The sequence below is a fragment of the Chionomys nivalis genome, chromosome 2 (genome assembly GCF_950005125.1).
Source record: "Chionomys nivalis chromosome 2, mChiNiv1.1, whole genome shotgun sequence".
Taxonomy (NCBI): Eukaryota; Metazoa; Chordata; class Mammalia; order Rodentia; family Cricetidae; genus Chionomys; species Chionomys nivalis.
Genome location: NC_080087.1, coordinates 89,711,098 through 89,737,081, shown reverse-complemented (window position 1 = coordinate 89,737,081; position 25,984 = coordinate 89,711,098). Strand labels below are relative to the sequence as shown.

The 25,984-nt window shown below is 41.4% G+C and overlaps 1 protein-coding gene across 1 annotated transcript in view; it reads left to right on the top strand.

The window, feature by feature from the left end:
• Window positions 1-8,040: 8,040 nt before the first annotated feature.
• LOC130869370 (zinc finger protein 431-like) overlaps window positions 8,041-25,984 on the top strand; it is a 50,571-nt gene continuing 32,627 nt past the window's right edge. The window contains exon 1 of the mRNA XM_057761397.1: window positions 8,041-8,162. Coding sequence (XP_057617380.1) covers window positions 8,091-8,162 — 72 coding nt within the window. The 5' untranslated portion in view covers window positions 8,041-8,090. The remainder of the gene's footprint in view (window positions 8,163-25,984) is intronic.

Sequence of the window (25,984 nt, the reverse complement as noted above, 5' to 3'; positions counted from 1 at the left end):
AGCAGTATTGCCACATCCTGCAGGAAGAACCTCTCCCACTGGTCCACAGCCTCGGGTATAGTCGGACGTTTTAATAGTCGGTGTATATCAGGGACCATCTTTGACAAGTATACCACTTACCAGGGTAGGGGTCTGGGGAATAGAAAAATAAGTAAAGAGAATGAAGACAGAAGTGAAAATAATAAAACAGAAACATAGGATAGTACCGGGAGGGAGTTCCAGTGAATATGTAAGTCAGCCTGCATTTCATTTTCCATATACTTTAATACCCCGATACAACAGGGGGAAGAAGACAAAAGACAACTAGAACAGTTTCTTGCTTCAATACTTTGAGCCACCAAGTCTGTAATTGTTGAAAAAAAACATTCTGTTATTCAGGCAGTGAATCCAGCCTAGACTAAGTATCCTAAAGGCAGTCATTCCCTAGGTCAAACCTCTTAATTCAAAAGGAGAAGTATGTTTGAATTGTCTAACTTTCCTCAAGGGCAGGCAGATTTACCCGTATGGGCCCTCTTAAAGTCCAAAACACAAACCAACCACACCTTAGGTCAGAGTGTGTAACCACACCTGTTAACAATTTTGATCAACGTCAAACTCTGACCTTCAGATAAAGTGGAAATAGACTCGTGGTTTTGGACCTCCACAAGGTAGATATCCAGTACACTTTCCCTTCCCAGCTGTAGGTATGGCCTGACTTCTAACAGTCTGGGTACCTTTTTCTTCAGAGCCCTAGCTATCAGCATACCTTCCCTCTACAGCTTCAGTTATAGCCAGATTTATCAACAGTCAGTTGGGGTCAGGAAGGTTAGGGCTTAGGGCTAGGGGGTCTAGGGGGATTAGGGCTTAGGGCTAGGGGGTTTAGGGCTTAGGGCTAGGGGGGTTAGGGCTTAGGGCTAGGGGGGATAGGGCTTAGGGCTATGGGGGTTAGGGCTTAGGGCTAGGGGGGTTAGGGATTAGGGCTAGGGGGTTAGGGATTAGGGCTAGGGGGTTAGGGATTAGGGCTAGGGGGTTAGGGATTAGGGCTAGGGGTGTTACGACTTAGGTTTAGGGTTTAGGCTTAGGCAATTGAAAGTTTTTCTATTTATGTATAGTGGTCTGAACTGCCATCTGGTGTCTTAGAGTGATAAGCACATCTGTTCATGCCTTTCTGACTTTTAGAGTCTTCCTTGAGAAGTCAGATATAATTCTAGTATGGCTCCCTTTATATGTTACTCTGTCTTTTTTCTTTGCATCTTTTAATATTCTTTTTTCATTCTGTATTATTATTAGTGTCAAGGATAATTTTTTTTTCTGTCCCAATCTATTTGCTCTTCTGTATGCTTCTTGTTCTTTTATCGGCATCTCCTTTAAGTTATGAACATTTTCTTCAGAATGTTGTTAAAAATAATTTCTCAGCCTTTGAGCTGGTATTCTTATCCTTCCTCTATCCCTATTATTCATAGGTTTTATCTTTTCGTAGAGTCTGATTTCCTGGATTAACAGAATGTCCAAGATCAAAAACACTGGTGATAGCTTATGTTGCAGAGGATGTGGAATAAAAGGGACACTTCTCCATTGCTGGTAGGAGTGCAAATTTGTACAGCCACTTTGGAAATCAGTATAGTGATTTCTCAGAAAATTAGGAAACAACCTACCTCAAGACCCAGTGATACCACTCTTGAGTATATGCCAAAAGGGGGCTCAATTATAGCACAAGGACATGTGCTCAAGTAAGTTCATAGCAGACATATTTCTCATAGAAAGAACCCGGAAACAACTTAAATGCCCTTCAACTGAAGAATGGATAAAGAAAATATGGTACATTTAAACAATGGAGTACTACACAGCAGAAAAAATAACAACAACTTGAAATTTGTGGGCAAATAGATGGATCTAGAAAACATCCTATTGAATGAGGTAACCCAGACCCAGAAAGACAAATATAATATGTACTCACTCGTAATTGACTTTTAAACATAAAGCAAAGAAAAAAAACCTGCCTACAATTTACTACCCCAGAGAACCTAGACAATAAAGAAGACCTTAAGAGACATACATGGATCTAATCTACATGGGAAGTAGAAAAAGACAAGATCTCCTGAGTAAATTGGGAGCATGGGGACCATGGGAAAGGGGAGAAGGGAGGAAGGCAGAAAAGTGGACAAAAATATAGCTCAATAAAAGAAAAAAATATATACATATATGAAAATGTCATAATGAAACCCATTGTACATCATAAATATATGCAAATAAAATACATTTATAGGTAATTTGGAGAGGAGAGGACTAACATTATTTAATTTTAAGCATAAGCTTGGTAAAAGAATATTTAAGATATGAATTCATTATCAGTCTTCCTGCAAGACTGATGTTGCCAAGCATTATGGATGTATTATTTCATTTTGAAAACTGAATAGGTGAGAAAACTGAAGCAAGAAATAATGTAACAGAAATTCTTTTGAGTCACCAACCATCTTCAAAATCATGACACAGAAACTTATTAATTGTGAATGCTTGTCTTTTGTATGTTACTTGCTATCTCTTATAACGTATATTAACCTGTTTCTCCTCTTCTAGGTTTTGCCTCATTTTTTTTACCTTTCTTTCATTCTGCACTCTGTGTCTGGCTGACACTGCCTGGCTGGCTGTGCCCAGACATCTCCCTTCTTTTCTCCTTCATTCTGTCTTCTCCCTCTATTCTCCTCCTATATATTCTCTCTGCCTAAGAGCCCCACCTATCCCTCTACTGTCTACCTATTGGCTATTCAGCCTTTTATTAGACAAATCAGATGCCTTAAACATCTTTACATAATTAAACAAATGCAGCATAAACAAGTATAACACATCTTTGTGTAGGTAAAGTAATATTCCACAACATAAACAAATGTAACACATCTTTGCAAAGTTAAAGTAATATCCCACATCAGAATAATGATGTAGGATTTCCCTCTGTATGCTGTGAGTATCATTGCTTAATTAAAAAACTCATGCACATAGCAGAATAGAGGTAGGTGGGAAAAACTAAAGTGAATGATGGGAGAAAGAAGGTGGAGTCGTGAGATGCCATGTAGCCATCAGAGGGGAAAGATGAGAGCTGTCAACTGGAACCTTGCCAGTAGGCCACTAGTTCATGGTAAAATATAAAATAATAAAAATGGGTTAAATTAAGATGCAAGACCTAACCTATAAGGAGTCAGAGCTAATAGTCCAATAGTGATTTAATTAATACAGTTTCTGTGTGGTTATTTTGGGGCTGAGCAGCTGAGAACAAGTAAGTGGCCTCCTACAACTAATTGGCCCCTAATGTGGTGTATAATCGATGAATATGCAATTAAGAGTATCATGCTTTACCGACTAAGAAATGGGTTAAATTAAGATGCTAGAGCTAGTCAATAAAAAGAGCTAATATAATAGGCCAGGCAGTTATTTAATTAATATATTTTCTGTGTGGTTACTTTAAGGCTGAGCAGCTGGAAACAAACAAGTGGCCGCCTACAACAGAATAGTATGTTCAAAGAGGACAGTTGATACTGGTGAAGCCCTTTCTGCTTTAGTGGGAATTCTTATGTCCCTTTGGTGAATGTATAAGGTACAAAACTGATATTTAATTCTGATCTTTGGAGACATGTAAGTGAAATCTGCCCACCAGTCTTCCCTTGGCAAAGTTGCCCTATATTAGACAGCTTATTAAATGGAGGTTTTCTGAGGGCCCCCTCCTACTTGACCTGACAACAGGTAGGAGAAGCTTTGGAAATGGCTAAGAGTAGGGATGTTCCCTTGCCCATGAATTCAAGTTCATTTAAAAATTGGAAGACTCTGAACTCTGAAATGTGTACTGTGGTATCTGTTGATAAGGTTCTTCCTTCACTTCAGAGGAAGCCAGAAGCAGTGCTTTGATTCTAAAAGACTTAACTAACTAAAATGCTGTATTTACAATGTTTGGCCGTTGATACAGTTTTTTTGGTGCACAGTATTATTTATTTATTTGGTTTTTTAAGACAGAGTTGCTCTGTGTATCTTTGGAGCCTGTCCTGGAACTATCCCTGTAGACCAGGCTGGTCTTGAGCTCACAGAGATCTACCTGTCTCTGCCTCCCAAGTGCTGGGATTAAAGGCATGCGCCACCACAGCCCACTTTTTGTTTGTTTGTTTGTTTTTGTGTGTGTGTTTTGTTTTGTTGTCATACTACTTTTAAATCAAACTTTCTTTTTGCAAAAATGAAAATCAGGACATGTTGCCCAGAGCTGGCCTGTGGTATCACTAGCTCAGAACACCCAAACTGGCAGAATTCCATTTCCCTTTGTTGATTTCAAAACAAAAGCGGGATAGTATCTCAGAAATAAATTCTCAGCACCCAGAAGTAAGTCAAAGTTGAGGTTGGTCTGTTTCTAGGTGGGATTTTTGGAGGCCCTCGCCTCATCCTGTAGGCTGCCTTAGAAAAACAAAAGGCCTAGAGACAGCATTGGCCTTGGTAGACCAGGCATCCCTCCTATGAGGTCATTTCAGGGAAGCCTCCATCGCCTTTACTCCAGCTTCCTGTAGTCAGGGCTTCAGGTGCAAGTTCAATTTACTGAAATTTAAAACTGCAGGTGTGGGACAGGTGGGTCACTTTTTGCATGCAGTCATTAGGGAGAGTCTCCTGCCACTCAGGACGCACCACCCAATCAGGGCCTCAGGTGTACCAGCCCCTCAGAATGGGCGGAGGCTCTTCCGTCCGCCATGCTTGGCTTAGCTCTGTGGCTGAGCGTGTGTGAGCTGGCGGGTGTGCAGCGCTGTGAGCGGGCGAGTACTGGCGAATGGAAGCAGCATCATGGTGAGCGGGGTCCACTGTCCCCAGGCAGGGATGAGCGGCTGGCTGCCCAGGGGGATCAAATGTGGTGGGTCCTCTCCCTGCTTAAATGGCAGTGCGCCCCATGCGGTCCTTGCAACTTCTGGTGCTAAAACTGCACCCTCCAAATCCCTTGGCTCTGCATCTGCTCAGAGCACTGGCTGCAGTGGACTGTGTGTTGATAAATTTTTGTGGTTTAGCTGACCTTGCTATTGTGCCTGTGGTGCTTTTACTCTCTCTGTGTAATGCAAGTTTCTAAACCCCGAGAGCCCTAGATTCTCTACTGTCTTCTAGAAAGTTCACTTCAAATTTAACACTTACTGTACATTTGGAGTTAATCTTCTGGAGGTTGTAATGTCTGTGTGTAATTAGTTTATTTATAGTAATATATTTGCATATAGATACCAGCCACATTTGTTAGTAACTGCATACTGAGTGTTCTTGGCTCATTTGACTGTGTTTTTATTTCTACATTTGCTATTATATGCAGCTGATCTTTTATTCTTTCCCAAATAGTACCATTTTTATTGTAGTTGTATGAGAAGTTTTGAAGTTGGGGTCACTATATTTACTATTTATTCACTAACTAGTTAACTTTATTTTTCTGTCCATATTATGTTTTGATTTTAGTTTTCTGTTATTGATAAAATAAATTGTTAGAATCTTATACTTAAAATTATTTTTCCCCCCTGTTTTTGTTTGTTTTTTGAATGAGGGTTTCTCTGTGTAGCCCTGGCTGTCCTGGAACTCACTCTGTAGATAGATCTGCCTGCCTGTGCCCCCTGAGTGCTGAGATTAAAAGATGTTTAACACCATGACCAGTTTTATAGTCCAGATTCTTAAATGACATAATATTGAGGCTTCCTATCTACAGCCATAGAATTTCCCTCTTTTTATGGTGTTTCTTAATTTTTTTTAATTATAAATTTATAGTTCTGGTCCATTGATATTGTTATATTTTTATATATTTCTGGCCATTTTATCCATGGTGACATATAAGAGGCACTCTATGTGTGTGGGTGTTTTCCTTGCATGTGTGTATGTTCACACATGTTGGGTACCTCATAAACCTCATGGCCTGCAGGATAATGATCTGCCAGGCAAAGAATGAAACTCAAGTCAGCACCACTTTTGCAGGTACTCGGGTAATAATTTCTTTCATCTATCCCCAGGGTTTATTTTTCCTACACATTGAAACACAGTAGGACTTTGAAAAAGGCTTCTACATGACAATTATCCCAACAAAGCTTCAGCTATGTGGGGACTCTCTAGCAACGTAGCAAAGCACCTGTGACCTTTAGAGTAAGAATGGGTTCTATAGGGTGGTAAACCAAGCTCAGGGCAAGGATCTAAGGAGGAAGGATTTGTAATAAGCATAAGTATCCTTCTATTGATGAAGAATGCAAAGTACATGAGACCTCTTCCAAAAGGATGGGTTCTAATCACTGTAAGATTGAGCTCATGATAAGCGCTTAAAAACTGTTCTGCATGTTGTGGGATTCAGGAAGGCTGGATCTGTAGAACAGATCACCAACAGCTAATTCCAGGACAACTAGGACTGTTAAGCAGAAAATCCCTGTCTTTAAAAAAAAACCTATTTTTTCATTGGTTTTATTCTTCTTCTCACTACTGTTGATCTGTTTGGCTGACTCTCTCTATATCTGTTAGTAGGCAGTCGTTTTTCAATGGCATAGTCAGTAGCCTAGACATGAGAGGGTGATCCTCCATTTCAGTTTCCTTCTAAAATGAATTGGTGGTTACATCACAGACTCTCTGTCATGAAATAAATGCGTGAAGCTCACTGGATTATATAGATGCAATGTCAATGAAATACACATTTGTAATCTTGCCAATCTCACCCATCTGTTACACACATGTATGGGACATTTTAGGACTCAGTGACCTTTCAGGATGTGCTTGTGAACTTCACTCAGGAAGAGTGGGCTTTGCTGAACAATTCCCAGAAGAGTCTATACAAAGATGTAATGCTGGAGACCTGTAGGAACCTCACTGCTATAGGTAAGAATGTGAGTTTTCATCTGCTTTCTAAATTAGGGGGCAAGTGTTTCTTGGTTACCAGTGCTCTAGTGTAAATTATGCTGTGTAAAAGGAAGTACATGGTGAGGAATTCAGGAATGGTTACAATGTTCACTGAAGTTTGAAACTTAAATTTTCCAAAATTTCCAACAATATGTCATACATTTTCTGGTATATATTTTAGGCTACAAATGGGAAGACTACAATAGTGAAGAACCTTGTCAAAGTTCTAGAAGAAATGGAAGGTAATTCTCATGTGAAAGCTAGTACCAAGGTCCCTTTGAAGGAATTTTAACGTCCCCTGGTAATTTCAGGACAATCAACAGAAAAAAAAAAAAAAACAAGCACAGCTTTAAATGTATTGATGATAATTATATTTTCACAAAGCTTTATTCTTCAGTGTAAAGTAGCTGTTTGGTGTTTCTAATACATTTCACTAAGAAACAACACTAGTATCTCTTTTTTAGCCATAGTCCTGTGAGCTGTGAACTAACTATAGAGCTAACAAGTCCATTTACTTTTAAATAATTCAGGTTTGACACCTTAATTAGGGGATCAGTGTATGTCTAAGATCTTATAGAACACAATAGACCACAGTAAAGCAAGCATTACAAAGATGCTTGTAGTGACGCCCCAAAATACAGTGAGAGGGACAGTCAATGAGAGGCACGGAGGTGGAGGAACCTAAATCCCTATACCAAAATGCAACTTTAGGAGGAAAATTTGTTATGAAGTTAAATTGTCTGACGAAAATGTGAAAACCTTTTATTTATCATCCTTCAGTAGGCATATCATATATCTCTCTAGATACAAGCCACGTGAGCATACAGGATATGGAAAAATGCAATGTACCTCTTTTTCTCCAAGAACAGTTCAAAGATTTATAGGAGCCCCAACTATGAATAGACGTGGTGAATGTGATACATGTTTACAATTAATTTGTTTTCAACCTTCAATGGGAATATATCAGGAAAGTAACACTAGAAAAAAGCCCTATGAATACAAGCAGTGTGGAAAGCCTCCAGTTTGTCCTGGTTCATTTGGTACAGGCAGAGTGGCTCACACTATAGGATAATGTTATACGTGTGATCAGTGTGGTAAATCTCTGTGTTCTTCCATTTCTCTTCAAAGGCATGAAAAAAGTCGTATTAGAAAGAAACTCCATGAATCTAACCGATGTGGTAAAGCCTTTGCATATCAGAGTCAACTTCAAAGGCATAAAAGCATTCATCCTGGCGAGAAACCCTATGAATGTAATCAATGTCGTAAAGCCTTTGTGCGTAACAGTCACCTTCAAAGGCATGGAAGAGTTCATACTGGTGAGAAACCTTATGAGTGTACTCAATGTGGTAAAGCCTTTAAATGTCCCAGCAGTTTTGCAAATCATGAAAGCCGTCATACTGGAGAGAAACCGTATAAATGCAATCAGTGTGGTAAAGCTTTTGCAAGCCGTGCTGATCTCCGGGGGCATGAAAGATTTCATACTTTAGAAAAACCCTATAGATGCAATTATTGTGGTAAAGCTTTTGCATATCCTAGTAATCTTCGATATCATGAAAGAATTCATACAGGAGAGAAACCATATGATTGCAATCATTGTAGTAAAGCTTTTGCATGTCGCAGTGATCTCCTAAGGCACAAAAGAATTCATACTGGAGAGAAACCCTATGAATGTGATCAGTGTGGTAAAGCCTTTGCAAATCACAGTCATCTTCAAAGACATAAAAACATTCATTCTGGAAAAATACCCTATGAATGTAATCATTGTGGTAAAGCTTTTCCGTATCATAGTCAACTTCAAATTCATAAAAGAAGTCATACTGGAAAAGAACCTTACAAGTGTAATCACTGTGGTAAATCCTTTCTATCTCCCAGTATTCTTCAAAGGCATACAAGAATTCATACTGGAAAGAAAAAAACCCTATCAGTGTGAGCCTATGTGGTGAACACTCTGTATGTCACAATAATTTTCAAATACCACGAATTATGTCATACTGGAAAGTAACTCTGTAACTGTAATTAGTGTGCTGAAAATTTTATGTCACAGTGGCCTTGGAGAGCATGGAAGATGCCATACTAGAGCGAAAGTTTAAATGTGAACAATGAAGTAAAGCTTTCACAAGTCACAGTCATTTTTAAAGACCTGAAGGAACCCCTTCTGGAGTGCAACCATATGAATGTAAATGGTATGCATAGCAAACTCCATTTCAGATACTCATACAGCAGAAGAACTTAAGGATGTGTATAGTTCCATTTCTGTTGCTGAGATTTAAAAAAGGCATTTCTAAGGTAACTTATTGAAGACTTTACTTTGGATTATGGTTCCATAATCCATCATGACAGGGAGGCATGGTAGCTGAAGCAGGAAGCTGAGAACTCACGTTCTCAACCTGAAGCATGAAGCAAAGAGTGGGAACCGGAAATGATGCAAGGCATTAAGCTCTCAAAACTCACCCCCAGTGACATATTTCCTCCATCAAAGTGACAGTTCCTAAATTATCCCAAACATTGCCACTAATTAGGGACACAATGTTCAAAATACCCAAAAGTTTAGAGGATGTTTCTCATTCAAATCAACATAGAGAGGTAATGCCTTTTTAAGTTACTGTCATCTCTAAATACATTAATGAAATACTGCAGAGAAACTCTGTGTGTAAAAAGTCTTCAGCCAGCATGCCTGCTTTCAGTTATGTGAAGAAATTCATGATGGAGAAGTCTTTGTAGGTGTGACTGTAGATGCTGCAACAACTGGCTTAGAGGAATGAACACAGCAGAAAAACAGTCAGAAGTGGAAATGTTTATTTAAAGATGTGTTTAATTTTTAATTGTGTGATGTTGGTGTGTTTGCATGTGAGTGTGCGCAAAGAAGCCAGATGTATTACATCTCCTATTGCAATAAATGCTAGGAAGTTGCCAGCCATCTGCCCTTGGTCCTGAGCATTAACGTAACTACTGGGCCTTCTTGCTAGCTATGGAAGTAATATTTTAAGCAATATTAAGTATATTTACCTTGATGTCAGAAAACAGGAAAGAACTCATTCACTAGAAAAACCTTATTCTTGTAAACAATTTGGTAAAGACATTCGGCATCACAATTGAGTGGTAATAAAAATTTTTGCTTCATCATTTCACCATAGTTTTGAAATAAATATAATTTTCCATGTTCACTGAAGTGTATATCACTCCAATGTTGTTTGCAGTTTGAAACCTTGGGGGGTAGCCATTGATGTGTGCAGTAGATGTGGTAAATCTCTCTACTGAAGTTTATTTGGAGTTTTTATTTTCCTTCTATGATTTCTGTTTCACTCCTATTGTGCTTTTACTTGGTAATAGTATTTTTCTGCTACAATATATAGACTTGGATGCCCATCATTCAAGTGGTTCACTTTTTATGTAAATACCAAGCAGTATGTGATCATATTATTCAAGCAATAGTATCTTTGAACTTAGGATGCAGAATTGTACCTCCAATATTTCATGTTAGATCAACTGGTTTTAATAATGTAAATGTTCAAATGATTGATAGCAGGATACTAGGATGATCTCGTGTATCTGAAGCAGAATTTCCACGTGTGTCATAGGTAATAAAGTGGGATGTCCATCACTCCTATGTCTCATACCACTCCTGGTGTTATTTCTATTTTATCAGACATTTCTGTAGTGTTTGTGTGTGATCTGGTCATGGGCATGTAGGCTGCACCAATCTAGATAGGAGCCCTCAGGTGTCCTGCCAGATAAAACTTAAGCAGCCAGGACAGTGTGACACTGAAACAGCCCCCTGCCTACAATAGAAACGTCCAAGTAAAGGAGCCCCTCGATGCTTCTGAGGACTGTTTCTCTGTCTGCACTCTCTGTGGGTGTACCGCAGTGCACATCATACTCTTCCTACTTTTGTTTATTGTTTTCTTTTTAAAACTAATTTTTCTTAAGTGCATAAACACATCTCTGAGTGCATGAGTATGCAAGTATGTTTTATGGAAAAATCTTTTAAAAATAAATTTAAATTAAAAACTGATTTATACAGTGATATATCATCTATGAGACAGACAGCAGCCAGGGCTCATTAAATGAACTCTTTCTGGTCCTTTAGATTTGGGAGTGTTTTGGCATTGATCCTTCTACCTTTTAAATCATACATTTTGATTAACAGATAGCATTGGCTCCTAAGCAATCCTCTTCCAAAGTATCCTTTACTTGATTTTCACCTAAGACCTTATGATGCAAGTTGAACATGCTATAGGCATTTCTGTCTATTATTTTATAATTTACATATGTTCCTGCCTCACTTTGAGCTAAACATATCTCAACATGTTTGTGCATTTACCTTATGACCATGTTCAAAAGTGGACTTGAACAGGGTTAGGAATAGGCAGAATCTCTACATGAACATGTCCAGACTCCCTAAGTAAAATCCTTTTGCTTTCTTGGTTGAGGAAAAGCATTTGGATATGCTTCCCATGATCTCCTTGCCTCCTATTAGTAAATCTCAAGTCTTTTTGTCTTGTCTGTGTTTGTTTTGTCTTCGTGGACCCAGGAAGATGAGACCCGTTGAGTTGCTCATGAAAAGCACCCTCCCGTTTCTCTGTAAGTGTCTGTATAAACTTTCCTTTTGTGATTTCTCACTTGTCAACAGATGGACCTGAATTTTATGGAGAAAACTCCTATAGAAATGGAGCCATAATCTAGCATTCTGGTAGGAGAAAGAATTGTTGTGTTTCTGATCTTTTCAGTAAGGCAGAATGCATTGTCTGACCCAGTGCCAACCTGCTGTTTAGTTATAGTTTACATGCAGATAAACTGGGTTAAGGTGGTTAAGAAAAATTAGTAAGTATGTTAGAGTCATCAGCTGAGGGAGCCTAGGAGAGACAGCTTTTAACTCTGGGGTGTGTCATTATGAGAAGTTTAGCTGTGAGTGAGACTATTTTTATTTGTGACAGTGGTCACATCCATGTCTCCATGCAAGTTTGGAGGTCAGTAGACAACTGTGTACAGTTAGTTCTCTCCTTACTCTTTTCCTTGGGTTCCAGAGATGCAATTTTGGTCACACTGTGGGGCCATCTCTCCAGCACCAGTTTGTTTTTTGTTTTGGGGGCATTTTTTTTTCTTTTTTGAGTTTTCGGTGGCTTGAAGGTATTTTCTTTTTCATTTTCAGATTTTATGTCATTTCACTTTGTTTGCATAGTCTACTGTTTAAGGTTTCAGTTTCTCTTTTTCTTCATCAGCTGGGTTAATATCAAATGTGCAAGGGCAGTTATAATCCCAGCTATGACTTTTGAAATCAAAGTAGTTTTTATTTAAAATAAAACTAACCTTAAGCCGGGCGGTGGTGGTGCACGCCTTCAATCCCAGCACTCGGGAGGCAGAGGCAGGCGGATCTCTGGGAGTTCAAGGCCAGCCTGGTCTACAAGAGCTAGTTCCAGGACAGGAACCAAAAGCTACGGAGAAACCCTGTCTCGAAAATCCAAAACAAAACAAAACAAAACTAACCTTAATATATGTAAATATGTATATAATATGTGTATACATAAACACATATGCACATGCACAGTAAAACTAAACAACCATATGCAAACTTGAAGAGACAGTCAAACAAAAGAACTAAAATAGTGTCCACCAGAGTGGAGATGGGAGGAAATGTTTCAACAAAGATGATACCTTTTATGGACTCATGAAGACATGTTGCCAGCATATTCAGATCAACATATGAATGTATAGAATTTCTCCTCAATCAAAATATGACAAGGAGAGAAGGAAAAGCTCCAAAATGAAAATTATAGCCCAGACTAGAGTGGTGGCCCATGCGTATAATCCGTGTGAACAGTAGGCTGATGCGAGAAGACAAATTTGATGCCTGCCCTGCCTACATACTGATAACTACAATAAAGGAAAATTCACACACATGCACAAACAGCACATGAACTGCAACCCTCTTTTTTGTATAGAAAAATTTTAAAACAGATTGAATTTGATTACAAATAAGATTCTATCACTTAAAAATAGTATTTGAAATTGAAATAAACATCAAGTTTTTAAAATCTGAATAAAGATATATATATTTTATTATGTATATGATATCATACATATATAATAAAGTTGGAATTTTTTTCCACTCTGAAAATTGAAATGACAAAATGAAGTAAAATTTAAATTCTGTGGAATTAAAATGCAATGAAAATCAGTCAGTATAAAAATTGGCCAGAACTGATGGCAAATGACTTTAACTCCAGCACTAAGGCAGGTTAGTTAGTTAATTAGTTAGAGGCAGGTGGATCTTTGTGAGTTTGAGTTCAGCTAGGTTTATATTGTAAGACCCTATCTCCAAAAAGAAAAAAATAATTTAAAAAAGTATCTGAATTTTTTGCAACTTGTTGTTGTGACAAGGTCAAGACCCTCTGGCAGACCCAGGCTGACTTTCAGAAGAGAGTTACCATGAATGCTCTTTACTCTCGGTCTAGACCAGCTGATTCTCAGGCCCATAAGGCTTAGTCACCCCACCAGCCTGGTCTACACAGGAAGTTCTAGGCAAGCCTGTCTCAAAGCCATAACAATAACAACAAACATACATTGGGAGAAAAACCTCTCCCATAAATGGTGCTCTAAACAGTCACACAGACAAGAAGGAAACTAGATCCATATCTCTTACTCTGCACAAGAACTAATTCAAAGTGTAACCCAGACTTTGTAAGACTTGAAGCTATGAAACTGTAAGAAAATACAAGCCAAATTCAAGATACAGGCATCTGGGGCTGGTGATTCTCATTTGGTAGCATACTTGTATTGCATGATTAATAAAAACCCAGAGATATTGGCATTCAAACTGAAGATCAGAAAAGCAAAACAGCTAACCACTGGCTTTTACCTCTACCTCAGACCCAAGGGGTTGATACTGCCTCCACGAATCCTCAGTCTGAGACTGAGCTTGAGACCTGTCTTCTCCCACCTTATATTCTTCTCTAGTCCTGGGATTAAAGGTGTGTGCCCCTACTGCCTGGCCTCTATGGCTGACTATTGCGGCTGGTGGGATTAAAGGTGTGTGCCACCCCTGCCTCGCCTGTTAAACTACAACAGAGATGTGTACGTACTTGATTCTGTCACCCTTCTTTTCGATTGTATGGTTTTAGTAGGGAGGGAAAGACTTTTGCTCTGTTTTTCTTTGTTTTACTTGATAGGTTTACCTTTTGGTATTAAAATAGCATTTCACCTACATAGCACAGGCTATCTTTGAACAACACTCCTGCCTCAGGCTCTGGAGTGTTGGGATTGTATACCTGCCATCTCTCCTTTCATGTAAGCCCTAGACTCTCCAGTGCTTCTTCTGTGGCAGTGTTTCTCTGGTGCTGTTTACGGGAGGCTGTGGCTTCACATGCAGGAGCAGGAATGCTGTGGCATGGCAGTAAGTGCACAAGGTGCTGACCCTGAGGCTCCTGGAGGAAGTTTCCACCACAAGCACATAGTGCAGTTACTCTGAGATTGTCTTGGCCGAGCCTGAAATTATCAATTCATTTAGCAAGTGATTCTGAGATTAGACTGCTTTGCAGCACAACACAAATCACTCGGACAGTCTAATTTTTCCCATAGTCACAAAGCTGACCAGTCTGCCTCACTAAGTTAGGCTTCATATGAGGTAGGGCAGGGAAACGCACTCAGAGGTGAGGAAGAGCGAGGCAGGCCTGGAGCAGATATTATAGTGGTGGCCGAGGTTACCACCTAAGTCCTCTCTGCCTGAAACCATGGGAAGGGAGAAGAAAAGTTCAGCTACTGAGGATTTCAGTAGATGAATGCATCAAAGATTAGCATCATTTCAAAACTACCTTCTATCAATGCAGGCCAAGGTATGGTAGATAAAATTATTCTTCCTTCTCTGAAATAATTCTAATGTCCAAATGCTAAGTGTATCATTTGGACTCTCTAGAAACTCAACAATAGGATCATGGATCAAAGTAAGCCAGCAAGCTAGACATACAAGAGAGCTCTAATGGTTTCTGCCCAGAGGCTAGCAGGCTCAAGATCCAGGGAGAAGTGACATTTCAAACTGAGTCTGAAGCAGAAAAAAAAAAAAAAAAAAACCCAAAAATCTCAGTTTAGAAACAGACAGAGAAACTCTCTAAGCCAGGAAAGGGTTAAGCCTTTCTTTCTACTGGGGTCTTCAACTGATTGCATAAGCCCCACCCACGTTAAGATCAGCAAGTGCCTACACCCAATGGACCCATTTAAATGTTAATTTCATCCAAACCTGCCTCCCAGAAACATCCAGAATAATGTGTCACTGAATCTCTGGACACTCCACCATTGCACATAAAAGTATAATTCAGCAAAACAATTCATTCAACACTTGCATAACCCTGCATTAGAAGGCACATAATGCTCCCAGCTAAACCATGTGCTGTTCCCTCCTTCAGGAGCATGTAGAACAATAACCCATACGCAATACACACAAGCTAGCATTGAATGCCACCAACCAGTCTCGAACTTGACCTGTTTACAGCAGGAAGAAATTGTTGTCTTCCAAAGGGCTTCATGAAAAGGGCACTGCTGGGGCTGGAGGGGTTGCTTAGTGGGTACGAGCACAGGCCATACATGCAAGCCTGGATTCCATTTCCAGCACTCACATGAAGACCCACAACCATCCATAACTGATCTGACACCCTCATTTGACCTCTGGACACCAGGCACTGAACATGGTGCACATACTTACATTTTGACAGGACACCCATATACATAAAATAAAATAAATAAATCTGAAAGAAACAAAAAAGACAAGGATTCCAGGAGGCCATGGAAGGATAATAATGATAACGTCATAGGAGATGCATTTCATGTTTTTCTGTTACTGAAAATAGGTTGTTTCTTTCACATATATAGCCTGATTAAGGATTTCCACTCTCTACTCCTTCCGGTCCTTCCCTACACCCTGCTATCCAGATCCACTCCCTTTCTGCCTCTCATTTGAACCAAACCGACTTCTAGGGAATAACAATAAAATAAAATTTGAGAAAAAGCAAATATAACACATCAGAATAGGACAAAATAAACCATCGAAAGGAAAAGAACCTACTTTAGAAAATACACAAGAAATAGACGAAAATACAGAGACCCACTCATTCACACACTCAGGATGACAGAAAAACACTACACTTGAAGCCATAATATTGACCCAAAGTCTTGCTTCCCTGGCTAGAGTCGAAGATGTTATCTCTAATGAAGAATGAAATATTTCTTAAAGTACAGAAAACATTGAATTGTCTATTTTACCCGTAACTTGGAGTGTGTGAGGAGCCGTTCCTACAGGGGTAGGTGACAGAGGGAATCCTGCACATTTTACAACCCAGGGCCAGAGCCCCAGTGAAGCTGTGTAGTTGAAGTGATAAGTATTCCAAGAAGTTCCCAGAATAGCAACTTCCCACACCTCCAGCTGTTTGTGAGGTTATCCTTATCTTTGCCAGGAGCCCTGTCAGACTGCCGATGAGGCCTCTGACAGAGTGGCAAACACCCAATCAACCTCCACAGAGCATTCCATGAACCATGCTGCTGGCTAAAGAAATGTTTCCAATTCATGCAACAAGTGTCTCAGTGCCTGTACAGTGTCATTCACTGTCACAAGTCCAGGGAACAACGGGAGAAATGTACATTTTCTGCTGGAAGGGAATCAGTATTGATTATAAAACAAAATGTTTTTCTAGTCGTTGCATGTCTTCCTTTAAACTATTTTTATTATTTATTTAATGTGTTCCATGACCTTGAGGATAAAAACCTAAACGTTTTAATTTATTATATATTTAGGTATGTGGGTGTGCTGACACCATGTCTATCTGTGCACTGCTTGCCTGCTTTATGCCTGGGGAAGCCAGAAGAAGACACTGGGTTCCCTGGAACTAGAGTTACAGGTGGTTGTGAGCCATCACCTGGGTACTTGGGATAGATGTTAGGTCCTCTGGAAGAGCAGCCAGTGATCTTAATCACTGATCCATCTCTCCAGTTTCAAACTTAAACTTCTCAACCCAGTGTTTAGTCCCACGATATCTGCCCTGTTCTTCTGACCCATGTCCTTATGTGCTCTGTTGCAGCATACACAGCTACTTGCAGCTCCCAGCCTCACATTATGGACAACACATGTTGTGCCTAAAAGGCCCTTCTGCCTCTATTCCTTCTTGAGAAATCAGCTCTTTAAAAATAGCACAGCAGGCTCAGCATTGTGGTGCATGCCTTTAATCCCAGTCTCGGGAGGCCAAGCAAGGAGGATCTCTGTGTGTTCAAAGGCAGCCTAATCTACCTAGAGAGTTCCAGGCCAGTCAGGGCTACACAGTAAAATTCTCTACCTAGCCTCAGTACCACCACTCCAGTTTGAGTTGGAAACCCTTCCTTGTATTCCTAATGCCCTCTGTTTTTAAATCTGTAACCACCCATTTATTTACTGTCTTCCTCACAAAGCTGTGAGCTCCTTAGGAACTACCACATTTACATTGTTAGTATATTTGGTACCTAATACAGAGCTTAGTGTCTGGAAACATTTAGTAAACTAAAGTTTAATAAGAGAGTAAATGAAGGAATGAATTAAATCTATGTATAAGTGCATAAGAGTTTTTAATCTGTTATGATTTAAGATTTACTTTTATTTTTTGCATCTGAATCTTCTGCCCATATGTGCAGTGTGGGCATGCCTGGTGTCCTTGGAGACCAGAAGAGGGTGTTGAGTCCTCAGGAGAGTTGTGAGTCACCCTGGTGCTGGGAACCAAATCCAGATACTCTGCAAGAACAGTAAGGGCTCTTAATCGATCAGCCAACTCTCCAAGCCCCGGTTTTCAGTTGCACCAACATGGATTGCATATCACTAATGTCAACAGCATCTTGTCAGATGACAACTGGTCATAAAGGAAGCACAGTTTCTGTCTTTGCATCTTGAAAGAGGAGAAGAGCTCAGTTAAACAGCAAACCTCAGGGCACTAGCCTGGGAACTGCAGTGCTGAGAAAAGACTCAGCCACGGGAAGTCAGGGCTGAAGTCTCTTCTTAGCAGAGCCAAGGTGACAAACTTTTTCAACAGAAGCTAAGAATGAGACTCAGAAAAGACACAGAGGGATTTTTCAAGAAGACGGAAATTTCACCTGGCAATAGAAAAACCTAAGCAGAAGATATGAGTGGATTCCAGGACCTGCTCTGAGGCTCAGACCCTCAGAATCCTGCCTGCTCCCAACAGGCTTGGCCGGTGGACTTTTTACAGCAGCTCCCTGGCTCCCAGGCAATGATGTTTGTTTGTTTAAATTTTGAGATTTGTTATATATGTATGTATATTTTGCCTGCATGTATGAATTGGCACTGCATGTGTGCCTGGTACTTAGAAGTCAGAAGAGGGCTTTGGATCCCCTAAAACTAGAGTTATGGGTGGTTGTGAGGCACATATGAGTGCTGGGAATCAAACCCTGGTCCACTGCAACAGCAGCTAATGTTCTTTACCACTCAGACAATGATGTTTGTAATCGAATGAAATATTTTTCCTTCTTTGATGGGGGTCTTGGAAATTGAACTCAGGGCCTTTCTCAACAGCCCCAGTCACATTCAATGGTACCTGCTTATGTGGAGAGGGAGGCCTTTCCTCTGTGCTGTAGGTCTTCTGATGGGAAATCTCCTTCAGTCAATGGCCTTTGAGAGTCTGGACCAGGTTAGGTGTGGCCTTGGGTACCAAAACTGCATGCCCACTGGCTTGCTCTCTCTTTCTTTTCTCTTTCTCCCTCTCACCTGGATTCTGGGTTCAGTTCCTGTTCCTGATTCGTACAGAGGCCTGGGATCTGTGAGTTCCCCCTAAATAAAGAAGCCCTTATTATACCCCATTCAGAGCTAGTGTGGGATTTCTTCATTTGCATTGCCCTTTATCTGGTGCATTCCCCTTTAGTCTTCTGTGCTTCAGCTGGAACTGAACTGTGGCTTGACCTGCAGCAACACCACTCAGACACTGCTCTAATTTGAAGACTCTGGGATTTCTCTTGCTTCTTGAAACTCACCTTTTTTGTTTTATTTTTTTAGGGGGTGCATTTTATTTTACTTGAAACAAGCAGCATGTTACCTTTCTGGAGCACAATACCTTAGCTTTACCTTCATCAGACAGTTCTATGGGTAGGGAACCTCTTCTCCTGCTCCTTCTCCATCATCTCATCCTTCTCTTTTCAGCATTAGCAATGGATCCCAGAGACATTTTCATTCTAGGCAAGTGCTTTATCACTGAGTTATATTCCACCTAAGGTATCTTAATGGTTTTCAGAGGGGGCACCTTGGAAAGATGATGGGCTAGAAATAAAGCTCAGGGGGGACAGTGCTTGCCTAGTACCTGAGACGCCCTAAATCCATTCCCAGTACCAAACATGTGCGTTTACTTACATACAATCTTTCTCTCCAATACACACACACACACACACACACACACACACACACACTAGCTGGAGACTTTTCCCTGTCCCACCTGGTCCCACTAAGCCAGTTTTTTTCCTGTTCACCAGTCCCCACAGCTTCTTATAAAATAATCACTCAGAGGCTTAATATTAAATACAATTGTTTTGCCTATGACTCAGGCTTCTTACTGACTAAGTCTACATATAAACTAACCGATTTCTAATAATCTGTGTATCGTGGCTTTGTGGCATTACCTGTTCTCTAGTACATCTTATTGTTCCAGCAGCTTCTGGCATCTTCCTGACTCCCCCTTCTTTCTTCCTGTATCTCTGTCTGGATTTCCCACCTAGCTACATTCTGCCCGGCCATGGGCCAAAGAAGCTTCTTTATCAACCAATAGAAACAAAACATATTCACAGCATACAGAGGGGCAATCCCATAGCAACATGCAAACGTCAAAGTTGAGTTCACATACACACACAAAGATGGACACCACAGAGTTCACCTACACAAACACACACACACAGAGACATGACAGATGAGTTCACCTACACAAACACACACACAGACACCACAGATGAGTTCACCTATACAAACACACATACACACACACACACAACTAAGATGTTCCTTACACCTACCCTTGCTGAAACAATAGCCACTTCACCACCCATTTCAAAATCCTTTTCTTTGCTATACTGGTGGGAATTCAAGTCATTTAAATACATTTCAGAAAGTGATTTGAAAATATGCAAGAGACTAAGTAACTATTTATAGCACATTACTTGTTAGCTTTCAGACATAGCCTTGGGGAAATAAGTAAAAATAAGAAACCTAAGACAAAGTCTCTGCTGTGATCTGCTGGACCTGCTCTGCCTGCGCCCTACTTCCCTTAGTCCCTGGCTCATTGGGGCATCCAGGAGTTCCTGTGTAGGTGCCGAGAAGTTTCATCGGGACGGGTGAGTGTGTGCTATCCTGGGGCAGACTGTCCCGGTAGAGAGCACAAACACCCCTCCCCCAGCTCCTGCTGCAGGGCTTGCTCTCCTACACACCCGCCCCCACCCCCACCCCCAAACCTGCCTTGTCTGCAAGGTCCTTAGCTGTGGAACAGTTTCCTGCCATTTCACTAAGGCTACCAACCCAGAGCAGTGAGTTCTTGACTAGAGGGCAGGCCTCAAGGTCCCCGCCAGGGAAAGCAGGCCCCTGCTGCTGGGGCTGCAGTCTCTGCTGTGATCTGCTGGACCTGCTCTGCCTGCGCCCTACTTCCATTAGTCCCTGGCTCATTGGGGCATCCAGGAGTTCCTGTGTAGGTGCCGAGAAGTTTCATCGGGACGGGTGAGTGTGTGCTATCCTGGGGCGGACTGTCCAGGTAGAGAGCACAAACACCCCTCCCCCAGCTCCTGCTGCAGGGCTTGCTCTCCTACACACCCGCCCCCACCCCCACCCCCAAACCTGCCTTGTCTGCAAGGTCCTTAGCTGTGGAACAGTTTCCTGCCATTTCACTAAGGCTACCAACCCAGAGCAGTGAGTTCTTGAGTGGAGGGCAGGCCTCAAGGTCCCCGCAAGGGAAAGCGGGCCCCTGCTGCTGGGGCTGCAGTCTCTGCTGTGATCTGCTGGACCTGCTCTGCCTGCGCCCTACTTCCATTAGTCCCTGGCTCATTGGGGCATCCAGGAGTTCCTGTGTAGGTGCCAAGAAGTTTCATCGGGACGGGTGAGTGTGTGCTACCCTGGGGCGGACTGTCCTGGTAGAGAGCACAAACACCCCTCCCCCAGCTCCTGCTGCAGGGCTTGCTCTCCTACACACCCGCCCCCACCCCCACCCCCAAACCTGCCTTGTCTGCAAGGTCCTTAGCTGTGGAACAGTTTCCTGCCATTTCACTAAGGCTACCAACCCAGAGCAGTGAGTCCCTGACCAGAGGGCAGGCCTCAAGGTCCCCGCCAGGGAAAGCGGGCCCCTGCTGCTGGGGCTGCAGTCTCTGCTGTGATCTGCTGGACCTGCTCTGCCTGCGCCCTACTTCCCTTAGTCCCTGGCTCATTGGGGCATCCAGGAGTTCCTGTGTAGGTGCCGAGAAGTTTCATCGGGACGGGTGAGTGTGTGCTATCCTGGGGCAGACTGTCCCGGTGAGAGCACAAACACCCCTCCCCCAGCTCCTGCTGCAGGGCTTGCTCTCCTACACACCCGCCCCCACCCCCACCCCCAAACCTGCCTTGTCTGCAAGGTCCTTAGCTGTGGAACAGTTTCCTGCCATTTCACTAAGGCTACCAACCCAGAGCAGTGAGTTCTTGACTAGAGGGCAGGCCTCAAGGTCCCCGCCAGGGAAAGCAGGCCCCTGCTGCTGGGGCTGCAGTCTCTGCTGTGATCTGCTGGACCTGCTCTGCCTGCGCCCTACTTCCCTTAGTCCCTGGCTCATTGGGGCATCCAGGAGTTCCTGTGTAGGTGCCGAGAAGTTTCATCGGGACGGGTGAGTGTGTGCTATCCTGGGGCGGACTGTCCAGGTAGAGAGCACAAACACCCCTCCCCCAGCTCCTGCTGCAGGGCTTGCTCTCCTACACACCCGCCCCCACCCCCACCCCCAAACCTGCCTTGTCTGCAAGGTCCTTAGCTGTGGAACAGTTTCCTGCCATTTCACTAAGGCTACCAACCCAGAGCAGTGAGTTCTTGACTAGAGGGCAGGCCTCAAGGTCCCCGCCAGGGAAAGCGGGCCCCTGCTGCTGGGGCTGCAGTCTCTGCTGTGATCTGCTGGACCTGCTCTGCCTGCGCCCTACTTCCATTAGTCCCTGGCTCATTGGGGCATCCAGGAGTTCCTGTGTAGGTGCCAAGAAGTTTCATTGGGACGGGTGAGTGTGTACTATCCTGGGGCGGACGGTCCCGGTAGAGAGCACAAACGCCCCTACACTAAGGCTACCCAACCAGAGCAGCGGGCAGGCCTCAGCAACCCCCGAAAGGGAGCGCAGGCACCTCCAGCTTGTACTGCAGTGTCGCCTGTGTTCTACTGGACCCCGCCCGACCCCTTGCATTCGGCCTTCTTTACGCGGGTCATTGGAATACCACGCATCCATGTTTTGGTGTTGAGGAGTTCACCTGGAAGGGAACGGTTCCTGCCCCTACACTGAGGAGATACACCTAGAGAGTTAGTCACAGCAAAGACTGGTCCAAGACATCAGGCCTCTCCTGGCTCCATTTGAAGGAAAAGATGGGCAGGCGCCAATGCAAGAATTCCCCCAACAACTTGAAAGGCAACGTGACATCACCAGGATCCAGGAATCCCGAAATGAGAAGTCTAAACCCTAATACAGAAGAATTAGAAGAATTCGACTCAAAAGTGAATTTTATGAAAATAATAGAGGACCTTAAACAGGAGGTGAAAAACTGCCACAACCAATTAGAGATTACAAACAAAAAGGTAGAGGAAATGAATAAATCTCTCAAAGATACCCAAGAAAACCAAGAGAAACAAGAAAAAGTAATCAAACAGGTAAGGGAAACGGTTCAAGACTTGAAGAACGAAGTGGAAGTAATAAAGAAAACACAAACCGAGGGAAGGATGGAGATGGAAAATTTGAATAAACGAACAGGAACTACAGAGACAAGTACCACCAACAGATTACAAGAGATAGAAGAAAGAATCTCAGACACTGAAGATACCATAGAGAAAATAAACACTCTCATCAAAGAAAACAGCATAACCAACAAATTCTCATCACAAAACATTCAGGAAATATGGGACACAATAAAAAGACCAAACCTAAGAATAATAGGGATAGAAGAAGGAGAAGAAGTACAGCTCAATGGTCCAGAAAATATATTTAATAAAATTATAGAAGAAAACTTTCCCAACCTTAAGAAAGATATTCCTTTGAAGGTCCAAGAAGCATACAGAACACCAAATCGACTGGATCAAAAGAAAACATCTCCTCGTCATATAATAATCAAAACACAAAACATACAGAACAAAGAAAGAATATTAAGAGCTGCAAAGGAAAAAGGTCAAGTTACCTATAAAGGTAAACCTATCAGAATTACACCTGATTTCTCTATGGAAACCATGAAAGCCAGAAGGTCCTGGATAGACATACTGCAGAAACTACGAGACCATGGATGCAAGCCCAGACTACTATACCCAGCCAAGCTTTCGTTCACTATAAATGGAGAAAACAAAGTTTTCCAGGATAAAAACAAATTTAAACAATACGTAGCCACAAATCCAGCCCTTCAGAAAGTAATTGAAGGAAAATCACAAACCAAGGAGTCCAACAATGCCCACAATAACTCAGACATCTAAAGACCCTTCACCAGCACAACTTGAAGAAGGGAAACACACAAACTCTACTACCAAAGAAAAGAAAGAAAGAAAGGAAAAATGACCGGAGTTAACAACCACTGGTCATTAATATCACTTAATATCAATGGACTCAACTCACCTATAAAGAGGCACAGGCTAAGAGATTGGATACGAAAACAGGATCCAACATTCTGCTGCTTACAAGAAACACACCTCAACCACAAAGACAGACATCTACTCAGAGTAAAGGGCTGGGAAAAGGTTTATCAAGCAAACGGACCTAAGAAACAAGCAGGTGTGGCCATACTAATTTCTAAGAAAGTTGACTTCAAACTAAAATCAATCAAAAGAGATGGAGATGGACATTTTTTACTCATAACAGGAACAATTCACCAGGATGAAATCTCAATCCTGAATATATATGCCCCTAATATAAAAGCACCCACTTATGTAAAAGAAACGTTACTAAAACTCAAGGCAGTCATCAAACCACACACACTAATAGTAGGAGATTTCAACACTCCTCTCTCACCAATGGACAGGTCAATCAAACAGAAACCTAACAGAGAAATAAGAGGATTAAGGGAGGTAATGAATCAAATGGACTTAACAGACATCTATAGAACATTCCACCCAAATAGGAAAGAATATACCTTCTTCTCTGCAGCTCATGGAACCTTCTCGAAAATAGACCACATACTCGGTAACAAAGCAAACTTACACAGTTACAAAAAAATATCGGTAACCACCTGTGTCTTATCAGATCACCATGGATTAAAGTTAGAATTCAACAACAATGCTATCCCCAGAAAGCCTATGAACTCATGGAAACTGGACAGTCAACTACTGAACCACACCTGGAACAAGGAAGAAATAAAGAAAGAAATTAAAGTCTTTCTTGAATTCAATGAAAACGAAGACTCAACATACTCAAACCTATGGGACACTATGAAAGCAGTGCTAAGAGGAAAATTCATAGCATTAAGTGCCCACTTAAAGAAAACGGAGAAAGCACACATTGGAGACTTAATAGCCCACCTGAAAGCTTTAGAAAAAAAAGAAGCAGACTCACCTAGGAGAAGTAGAAGACTGGAAATAATCAAATTGAGGGCTGAAATCAACAAAATAGAAACACAGAAAACAATCCAAAGAATCAATGAAACAAAAAGCTGGTTCATGGAGAAAATCAATAAGATTGATAAACCCCTATCCAAACTAATCAAACGGCGAAGAGAGAATACGCAAATTAACAAAATCAGAAACGAAAAGGGAGACATAACCACAGACTCAGAGGAAATTCAGAGAATCATTAGATCTTACTACAAAAATCTGTATGCCACAAAATTGGAAAATGTTATAGAAATGGACACTTTTTTAGATAAGTACCATATACCAAAGTTAAACCAGGACCAGGTGAACAATCTAAATAGACCTGTTAGTCGCGAAGAATTAGAAGTTGTTATAAAAAACCTCCCCACCAAAAAAAGCCCAGGTCCAGATGGCTTCAATGCAGAATTCTAGCAGAACTTCCAAGAAGACCTAATACCTATACTCCTTAATGTATTTCACAATATTGAAACAGAGAAGTCATTGCCAAATTCCTTTTATGAAGCTGAAGTTACTCTGATACCAAAACCACACAAAGACACAACCAAGAAAGAGAACTACAGGCCAATCTCACTCATGAACATCGACGCAAAAATACTCAATAAAATACTGGCAAACCGAATCCAAGAACACATCAGAAAAATTATCCATTATGATCAAGTAGGCTTCATCCCAGGGATGCAGGGCTGGTTCAACATACGAAAATCTATCAATGTAATCCATCATATAAATAAACTGAAAGAAAAAAACCATATGATCATTTCATTAGATGCTGAAAAAGCATTTGACAAAATTCAACATCCCTTTATGATAAAGGTCTTAGAGAGATTAGGAATACAAGGGTCGTTCCTAACTATAATAAAAGCTATTTATAGCAAGCCGTCAGCTAACATCAAATTAAATGGAGAGAAACTCAAAGCTATTCCACTAAAATCAGGAACACGACAAGGTTGTCCACTCTCTCCATACCTCTTTAATATAGTGCTTGAAATTCTAGCAATAGCAATAAGACAACATAAGGGGATCAAAGGGATTCAAATCGGAAAGGAAGAAGTTAAACTTTCATTATTTGCAGACGATATGATAGTGTACATAAGCGACCCCAAAAACTCCAGCAAAGAACTCCTTCAGCTGATAAACACCTTTAGTAGTGTTGCAGGATACAAGATCAATTCCAAAAAATCAGTTGCCCTCCTATACACAAAGGATAAGGAAGCAGAGATGGAAATCAGAGAAGCATCACCCTTCACGATAGCCACAAATAGCATAAAATATCTTGGGGTAACCCTAACCAAGGAAGTAAAGGATCTATTTGACAAGAACTTTAAGTCAATGAAGAAAGAAATTGAGGAGGATACCAGAAAATGGAAGG